This window comes from Topomyia yanbarensis, chromosome 2, assembly GCF_030247195.1.
Source record: "Topomyia yanbarensis strain Yona2022 chromosome 2, ASM3024719v1, whole genome shotgun sequence".
Classification (NCBI taxonomy): Eukaryota; Metazoa; Arthropoda; class Insecta; order Diptera; family Culicidae; genus Topomyia; species Topomyia yanbarensis.
The window spans coordinates 252,864,195-252,873,985 of NC_080671.1; the positions used below are offsets into that span (position 1 = coordinate 252,864,195).

General features: G+C 47.0%; 1 protein-coding gene across 1 annotated transcript; it reads left to right on the plus strand.

Annotated features, from left to right (window-relative positions):
* Positions 1-465: 465 nt before the first annotated feature.
* On the plus strand, positions 466-5,754 carry LOC131680246 (uncharacterized). Its single transcript, XM_058960965.1, has one exon. The coding sequence runs from the start codon at positions 466-468 to the stop codon at positions 5,752-5,754; it is 5,289 nt and encodes a 1,762-aa protein (XP_058816948.1).
* Positions 5,755-9,791: the final 4,037 nt, after the last annotated feature.

Here is a 9,791-nt window from a genome sequence, read left to right on the forward strand (position 1 = left end):
TTGCTGCTGACGCGACGCTACGGCAAAGATACTGCCCGTCCCAGCCCCGAAGGTGCCTACCGTTAAGGCCATTTTGGACGCTATCGCTGCAGTTCATTGCGAACTTTTGTCATCGCAGCTGATTTGCGCCAACTCGGAACAGGATTTTTTGATAATTTTCTGTTTGCGAGAAAAGTTGCATGTTTTTTGCTGAGGTGGTGGAGAGTGGCAAATTCGCGTAGATTGGTACGCTCGCGTCGGGAAGGATAATTTCGTACGATTTGCGTATCATTCTCGGTCGTTCCGCGAAGAATTGGCATATCGCGACGGGAAGGATTTTTTCGTTCGAATTGTGCCATTTTCGATTTCGTGTCGTGTAGGAACGGTACCCGCGCCGGGAAGGAGTCCGATTTTTCGATTCGTACCGTTTTTTTCGTTTCCGATATTTGAAGTGGTGGTAGTGTAGACCAGTGAAGTGGTACAATAATGGCAACCAAGACAGAAAAGAAGCTGTCAGAGTACGTGATCCAGCGGAAAGGGATCCTTGTAGTGCAGAAGGCAGTGGAAAAGTTCGCGGAGAATTTCGATTGCGATCGGGATGCGTGCCAAATTCCAATTCGCCTCGATTCACTGGACCGGATCTACAAGGAGTACCTGGAGGTACAAGGACAGATCGAGTTGTACGATAAACCGGAAATGTTGGATACCCATCTGCAAGAGAGAATGGATTTCGAGACGCGTTATTGTACGGTCAAAGGATTTCTGCTGTCCAATCGTGCTGCGGACCTCAACCCAACCATGCTGAACAGCACAATGGCGGCACCTGTTCATGCTTCGTCCTCGTTCCATCTACGATTACCCAAGATCGATCTTCCCAAGTTTAACGGTGATTTTTCGCGTTGGCTCGCATTCCGTGACACGTATACGTCGATGATCCACAGCAATGCAGATATTCCGACGGTTGCGAAGCTGCAGTACTTGCTGCAGTCGCTGGAGGGAGAAGCCCGAAAACCATTCGAGTCCGTAGACATTGAAGCGGACAACTACGCATCGACTTGGGAAGCATTGCTAAAGCGGTACGACAACAAGCGGTTCCTGAAGCGTCAGCTCTTCCGTGCTCTGTACGACCTCCCACCGGTCAAGCGAGAGAACCCTCCAGAAATCCAAGGATTGGCTGACGATTTTCACCGGCATGTGCGGGCTTTGGCAAAGTTAGGCGAGCCAGTCCATTATTGGGACACCCCATTGGTCAACCTCCTTTCCTACAAGTTGGATCCAACTACGCTACGTGCTTGGGAGGAAAAAACCAGCAATAACGACGACGTTACCTATGATATGCTGATCGAGTTCCTCTACCAGCGTGCCCGAATGCTGACGTCTGTCGTAACTGACCTACAATATCGGTCCCAACAACCGGTTATAGCCGAGGTGGCCGGTCCGATTCCAACCCCGAAGCCGTTCAAGGTGGCGTACAAGGCAGCTACCGTTGAACCGAACTACAGTGCTCCCTCGTGCCTCGCTTGTCCAGAGAAGCATTTCCTCTTCCAATGCCCTGCATTTTCCGAGGTGTCCGTCCGCCAGCGCCGTGAGCTGGTTTCCCAAAAGCGCTTATGCTGGAATTGCTTCCGTACTGGACACCAAGCCCGGAACTGTACCTCCAAGTTCTCTTGCCGTTACTGTCACGAAAAACACCACTCCCTGCTGCACGAGTCAGAATCGTCGAAGATGCTATCGACTCCTGTTAACGAGGAAAGTCAGCCGATTCCCTCGACGTCCGCCCACGCTGACCCTTCAAGCTCGGCGAAATCGAACAGCCAAGTAAGCTTATCGGTTCAGGCTCAGCATAGTACAGTTTTACTGGAAACTGTTTCCCTCTTCGTCGTAGGTCAGAATGGCAAGAAGATCCCCGCACGCGCACTTCTAGATTCCGGATCCATGTGTAACTTCATCACCAAGAAGCTTGCAAATTCCCTGAACCTTCATCGCACCAAGGTGGATATCGCAGTAGCTGGTATAGGAGAATCCACCAAGCAGATTAAGTGCCAATTAACTGCTATGATCGAGTCGAAGTCGACACCGTACTCCACCAAGCTTGAGTTCCTGATCCTCAAGAGACCGACGGTCAACCTTCCGACCGTTCCGATCGACATTTCTGCGTGGAATCTTCCCAAGTTGTCGTTGGCAGACCCCAGATTCCACATCCCATCCGACATTGACATGGTTGTCGGTGGTGAAGCGTATCATGAGCTGCATCCTGGCAGCAAGCGTTCCCTGGGAGAGGGACTACCGTTGCTAATAGAGACGGTGTTCGGATGGACTGTTTCCGGGAAGATATCCATCAATCATCCCACCATTCCCCGCATCTGCCATCTAACCACTGTCGATCGAAGCTTAGAACAAGCGTTGCAGAAGTTCTGGGAGCTAGAAGCTGTTGAGCCGTGTTCTGTGTATTCCGTAGAAGAAAAACAGTGTGAAGAACTTTACGCTACTACCACCACTCGCGATTCGTCCGGTCGTTATCTCGTCCGTTTGCCACTCACCCGTGATCCGCTAGTCAACCTCGGCGAATCCAGAGCCATCGCCGAACGTCGGTTTCTGAGCCTTGAGAAGCGACTAGAGCGGGATCCACCCACCAAGGATGCATACTGCAAGTTCATGGACGAATACGAACGAATGGCGCACATGAAGAAACTCGTCGATCCAGTAGACGATGTGAACCCGCACTGCTACCTCCCGCACCATCCTGTGTTCAAGGAATCCAGCACAACAACGAAGGTCCGAGTTGTTTCCGACGCGTCGTGTAAAACATCGTCAGGATTTTCCGTCAACGATAAGCAGCTCGTTGGTCCTGTCGTCCAGGAGGACCTGTTGTCTATCGTCATGAGGTTCCGCACACACCCGATCGCCATCGTAGCCGACATCGAGAAGATGTACCGACAGATTCAGCTGCATCCCAAGGACCGACCGCTTCAACGCATTCTCTGGCGTTCCAACCGCGACGATCCGCTCATATCGTACGAGCTCCAAACCGTTACGTACGGTTTTGCATCCGCGCCATTCCTGGCAACTCGCACCCTCCTACAAGTTGCACAGGACGAAGGCGACAAGTACCCCGCCTCCGTAGATGCTGTGAAGCAGGATTTTTACGTCGATGACTTTTTATCGGGAGCTGACGATGTCCAATCCGCAATCCGCCTTCGCCAAGAAGTTTCCGCCATGCTTACGTCAGCTGGCCTTCCGTTAAAGAAGTGGGCATCCAATTCCTCCGAAGTCCTTGCGCAAGTCCCGCAAGAAGATCTCGCTCTACTACCACTGCATGATCTCCAGGACGAACAATCCATATCCACCTTAGGACTCGTTTGGGAGCCGAAGTCCGATACGATGCGCTTCAAGGTCCAGTTGCCGTTACCAGCACCCGTCCTGACCAAAAGGAAGGTTATGTCCTACATTGCGCAGATCTTCGACCCACTAGGGCTAGTTGGCCCGACAATCACCGTAGCGAAGCTGTTCATGCAGCGCCTATGGGCATTGAAGACCGACGCAGGAGATTCATACGAGTGGGATCGTCCGCTGCCTCCGCGTCTACAAGGCGAATGGAAGGAATTCCATGGTACGCTAGATGCAATCTCCAAAATCCGCATTCCCAGATTCGTGTCGCAGATCAAGACCGAAACCATCCAGCTCCACTTTTTCTCCGATGCTTCAGAGAAGGCATATGGTGCATGCTGCTACGTCCGTTCTGAGTCAGCTGCAGGGATTCGTGTTCAGCTGCTAACGTCAAAATCCAAGGTCGCACCGTTAGCCACCTGCCAATCGATTGCGCGCCTAGAGTTGTGTGCCGCTGTGTTGTCGGTTAGCCTATATGAGAAGGTGATGAAGTCCCTTAAGACATCGTGCGAAGTGTTCTTCTGGGTTGATTCGACGATAGTTTTCTACTGGCTACAATCGTGCCCGTCGCGCTGGAAAACGTTCGTGGCAAACCGAGTGTCCACAGTCCAATCCTCTACCGCATCTTGTTCCTGGCAGCACGTTCCCGGAGAATCCAACCCAGCAGACCTTATATCACGAGGTGTCAATCCAACCGATATCGTGAACCACGAGTTTTGGTGGATAGGACCGCAATGGTTAGGGGTTTTGCCACACCATTGGCCACGCACTGTGCTGCCAGCGTTCGATTTATCCACAATGCCAGAGAGCAAAGGCAATGTCGCCGTAACGGTAGCCGAACCATCGTTTTCCGCTCGACTGTTCAGTCGCTACTCCAGCTTTACAAAGCTACGACGTTCCATCGCGTATTGGATGCGATATTTCCGCTCTCTACGAGCTGCCGTGCAGAAAACCAAGCCAGAGCCGTTTGACTCGCTTTCAACGGCCGATCTACGCGAGGCTGATTTAGCCTTGTGTCGCGTAGCCCAACGGGAGATGTTCTCCAAGGAGCTCTCTAAAATAACCAGACGTGAACCCCTTCCCGCATCGTTAAAGTGGTTGAAACCGACGATGTATAAAGATGGCGTTATTCGAGTCGGTGGGAGACTCAAATACGCCGTAGTTTCGGAAGAAATGAAGCACCCGATAATGCTGCTTGCGAAGCATCCGCTGTCCGTGTTGTTGACCGAGTACTACCACAGCAATCTGCTACATGCAGGACCACAACTGACGCTAACTACACTGCGTCAGAAGTACTGGGTGATTGGAGGACGCGACCTCGTTCGCCGCACGTACCATCAGTGCCACACGTGTTTTCGCAGCAAGCCCCGTTTGATCCAGCAAACCGTAGCAGACCTGCCGTCCTCGCGAGTCTCGCCAACTAGACCGTTCTCCGTATGCGGTGTAGACTATTGTGGACCTGTCTACATTAAATCGCTGATACGCAACCGTGCACCTACGAAGGCATACATCGCGATCTTCGTGTGTTTCTCCACCCGCGCTGTCCACATCGAACTGGTCTCTGACCTATCCACGCCAGCCTTTCTGGCTGCCCTCCGCCGTTTCGTCGCCCGCAGAGGAAGAATGAGGGAGATCCATAGCGACAACGGCACCGCATTCAAGGGAGCGTCCAATGCACTCAACCGAATCCACCACATGCTAAAGTCCGATCAGGGTGGACGAAAGCAGATCCTCGACTGGTGTTCCGAGAATGAGATCATGTGGCGATTCATTCCACCTCGCGCTCCGCACTTCGGCGGTCTGTGGGAAGCAGCCGTCAAGTCAGCAAAGCACCATCTGCTTCGTGAGATCGGCAGTGTGAATGTCAGCTACGAGGACATGATAACCATACTCGCCCAGATCGAGATGTGTCTAAACTCCAGACCTCTCACTGCCATACCGTCCGATCCGTCAGACCTGGAAGCTCTGACCCCAGGCCATTTCCTGGTGGGAACCAGCCTACAAGCCGTTCTAGAGCCGTCACTTTGCGATGTACCCGACAATCGACTTTCACATTGGCAGCTCACCCAGAAGCGTGTCCAAAGGATTTGGGCAAGGTGGTATCCCGAGTACCTTCAGCAGCTGCAGTCACGAGCAACGAAGCAGTACCCCAAGGTCACCATTGAACCCGGACGAGTTGTGGTGATCAAGGACGAATGTCTGCCGCCAACTCAATGGCCACTCGGAAAAATCATCCAGGTACACCCGAACAAGGATGGAATTGTTCGCGTTGTCACCCTGAAAACCGCCACATCCGATTCAGTTGTCCGTCCAGTCGTGAAACTGGCCTTGCTTCCGACACCGGAAACGCAGTCCACAGCGTCTGATCCCAGTTCGGACGAAGAATAGAAGAAGTACAAGCAAGAAATGAATTTGAAGTATCCGTGCTACTTCAAGGTGGCCGGAATGTTGATGCGTGAATTTAAATTAAAAAGAACTACCTAAAACTAAGCCTAAATTTAAATTAATCTAAACCTAAATGAATTAAATCTAAACTTTTAATTATAAATCATATTCAATCAAACCTAATTAAATGCAAAAAAACTACCACCAAAAACCCCAAACCAAATTGATGAACCACCCTACGAATCCACTATGTTTGCCGATCAACATAATGAGCGATCGCAGAACGAGAGTACACCAAACAGTGATCGCACAATACAACCAAACGATCATGATATACGGGTAGGTAGAACCGTCAGCTGTGGAAGACGGAATGTGTGAAAATCAGCTGACAAAGGCAGTTGACAATCATACGTCGGTCGATCAAGTCAGTGCGTACCCCGCTATAAGTCCGTACTCGTTAGTGATAATTTGATCATCATATTCGAGTTGTGAATTCTTCCCGCAAACAAACCCCGAGTGCAGTGAAATATAGCAAGTTTTCTAGCGAAGAAAGGACGATTTGACTTGCTAATTGTGGTGTAGTGTAAATTTACTATCCCTGTCCAAAAAGGGGGAAAAGTGCAGTGCGGCAAAAAGGACGTTTAGTGCCAAGAAGAAATCGGTTGTACAGGATATTGGAGGCAGATTGTATTGCTCAGCGACGATCTTTCTGGGCCGCCTACCACAGGCGGAAGCAAAACCTTCGAACGGGAACCCATCAAGTAAGTCGCCCCAACAGCAATTGCAATCAACTAGTATATAAAAATTGATAGGCCGCTATTTTTAATACAAAAATAATCACTAAATAATTATAATACATATAGTTGAGACCAATTATATTGTCTATTTATTTATGTAGACAACTCTATTTTATATTCTTCTTGATGAAAATTAACGATGAAACGTCTACCTGTTCAATAATGAAAAAAGAATTAGAATCAGGCAACATACCATTGAGATATGGCCTTTTGAAGTAAACATTTCAGCTTTCATCTATTTTTTTCTTAATTTACACATTATATTTAACGTTTGGTAGACAACCCTATTTCCATATTTTTTCAGTGCACCATATAAATAACACCTTTCGTGCATTATATTTATGTAATAAAATGGTAACGTTTTTCCTTCAAAAGTCGCGACACGTATAAACGATCTAAATAGTCAATGGACAAACATGGATTCACGCTTGAAGTCTGGTAGAAAACCCATCTATGACCGCATACCACATCCAAACTGTTATAACTTTCGATTCCGTCAATGAAATATTTTCAAACTTGCAAGGGATATACTTGATTACTATATCTTTCGAATTCCATGTGCGAAATAAGTAGACAAATATGTTTTTTGTTTATAGAGATTGGACCAAACCCGTGGGTGTTTGCTGGTAGCCTTATGAAACGTATCATAAAACTTCAAATCGCCATATATCTCGAATCCCTCGATGGATCATTTTGAAATTCACTGAGAAGATGCTTGGATACTGTATCTTTCGAATGCCTTATGCCAAATTTATGGTCATTTTTTTTTAGTTAATAACGGTTTTAGGAACACCGTGATAGAGAACAGTAGATAAAATTTGAACAAAATTAAGACGCTTTTGAAAGATGCTGGGTAATGCAGCAAAATGGAACAGTTTTTTTTTGTCACAGATATATTTGTTTCTTCTTTTTTTCTTCACTCATTCTGGAGTATGCTTGATGTAATCTTGAATCAACCTTTTTGCTCGTTAGCATCTTGTGGGATATATTTGGCCTAAATTTCAACTTTATATTTGATCAAACTCGTCCAGTCATTTGATTTCGATTGAGAATCCTGATTGACAGTTTCATGAAGGATAGAAAAATAATTCGATGAGATTTATGTTCAAGTTTGTTAACTTTTGGGAATCGCTGTACATTGAACGGAAATCGCAATAGTAAATGAGAAATAAAGGTTTTGTCTAATGTACGAAGATAGCGATCTCAATATAAAAGTAGATATAGAAAGTATAGCCTTTACCCCAAAGACGTGTTGCTGTTAATGTCCTCAGATTCTAAACTGAACTGGCAACTCTGTCTTCTTGATATGTTGTCTTTGCTCTTATCCCATATTATGAGGGAAATCTTCAATAATCAGACTTGTATTACTTTGATAATTTACTGAATGTATGGTCCAGCCTGCTATTTTCTTGTTCGTTTTCTGTTGTGATCCGTGTACAACGAGTAACGACTCCGGAATTTCTTCTTAAAGGAAATTATGAAACATGGTTTTGTTCTTTTTTCTAAGATTATTTGAAGTGTGTTCGATTTGAAAATAAAATTTGAGGACAAGCAAAAATCTACATCTATAAATTCTGAATAAATGAATCTACCCCAAAAGATAACAAACATGGATCCAAAACTCGAAGAGCTTTTTTACATTTCTTATAAAAGAAATGTATAGAATTCGCTCAAACTTTCAAGATTTTTTCCGAGGCCCGGAGGGCCGAGTCTTATATACCAATCGACTCAGCTCGACGATTTGGGACAATGTCTGTGTGTGTGTGTGTCTCTGTGTGTGTATGTAACGGACAAATTCTCATTCGTGTTTCTCAGCAATGGCTGAACCGATCTTATCCAAACCAATTTTAAATGAAAGAACTAAAAAACAGTATGAACGCTATTAATTTGTTTTTGATTCTGATGTTTAGTTTCCAAGATATGAATGTTTGAATTCGTAAAAATGGCGTTTTTCGCGGTTTTTTTAAATTATTTGCCGAAATTGACAATATAGGTTTATTTATTTATTTATTGTTTATTTTGGGTTTTAACCGTTAGGTCATTCGCCCATAAAAAGAAAAAGAGGATTACAGAGTTTACAAGTATTTTTACAAATTTTTACGCAGTATTTGTTGGTGAGATTCTTGGTTGTCTGTGTTGCATAATTGTGGGTTTGGTTAGTTTTATAAACTGTCAAAGAGGCCGGCGCCTTTAAGGAAACAGATTATAATTTCCTCTCTGGCCGGGTCGTTGGACAGGGCGTCTCTGATGGATAGCGGGAGGTCAGTTCTGGTCCGAAGATCTCGATATTCTACACAATTAATGAGAATGTGTTCCACCGTTTTCCGGGTCCCACATGTGGAGCAGATGGGAGGGGGGACGTTGGACACGGTGTGCGCGTGGGTGATTCTGGTGTGTCCAGTTCGGAGTCTGGAGAGAGCTTTTTGTTCCTGCATGTTGTCTCGGTCTGTCCATTTTTGGTGGGTGCCTTTGATTTTTTGTAGGTGTCCTTGGGATGACTGCCAGTACCTGGTGAATTCGATTTCTACTTTCTGTTTGAATGCTCTGATGATGTCGCAGGTAGGAACTTCTTGGGAGATCATGGTGCGGGCTTTACGTCCGATGGCTGCCAGGCGGTCTGCCTCGCAGTTGCCCTTAATGTCGCTGTGGCCGGGGACCCACACTAATGTAGTGAGGGTGTCGCAGTTAGCTTCTATTGCTTGCACGTACGGGTGTTTGGAGGTTCCAGTCTCGAGCGCAGTTAGGACCGAAAGGGAGTCCGAAAATACAGCCGTAGGTGTATCGGTGGGTTTTTGGGTGATTGCGGTGAAGATTGCAGCTGCTTCAGCTGAGAAGACAGAGCAAGAAGCTGCCAAGCGAAGTGATAGACCAGCTCTGATTCCGCTTACTCCTGCTCCTACTTCCTCGTTTAGCTTGGAACCGTCGGTGAATAGATGTAGGTGATTGTTGTACTTCTGGTTGACAAGTTTGTTGAACTCGATCCGCGCGAGTTTTGTGGGGTCACCTGCTTTGATTTTCCGACTTAAGCTGGTGTCTATGTTGGGACCTCTGTCATACCATGGTCGGTCCCAGACCCGATGTAGCCGAGCGATTTTCGGTAGGGGTTCACTGGTGTAGTTGGCGTGGATGTCTCTCGCAGTGTTGAGGATGGAGCAGTCGTTGCCAGATGTTTTCTCTAAGTAGAGTAGTGCTCTTTTAAGTGCCGCGACGGCAGCCTCCCATCGGAACGGGAGTATTCCAGCC

Bases quoted from the DNA above. Each gene is read 5' to 3' on its own strand.
- LOC131680246 (XM_058960965.1), top strand. From the start codon at position 466: ATGGCAACCAAGACAGAAAAGAAGCTGTCAGAGTACGTGATCCAGCGG.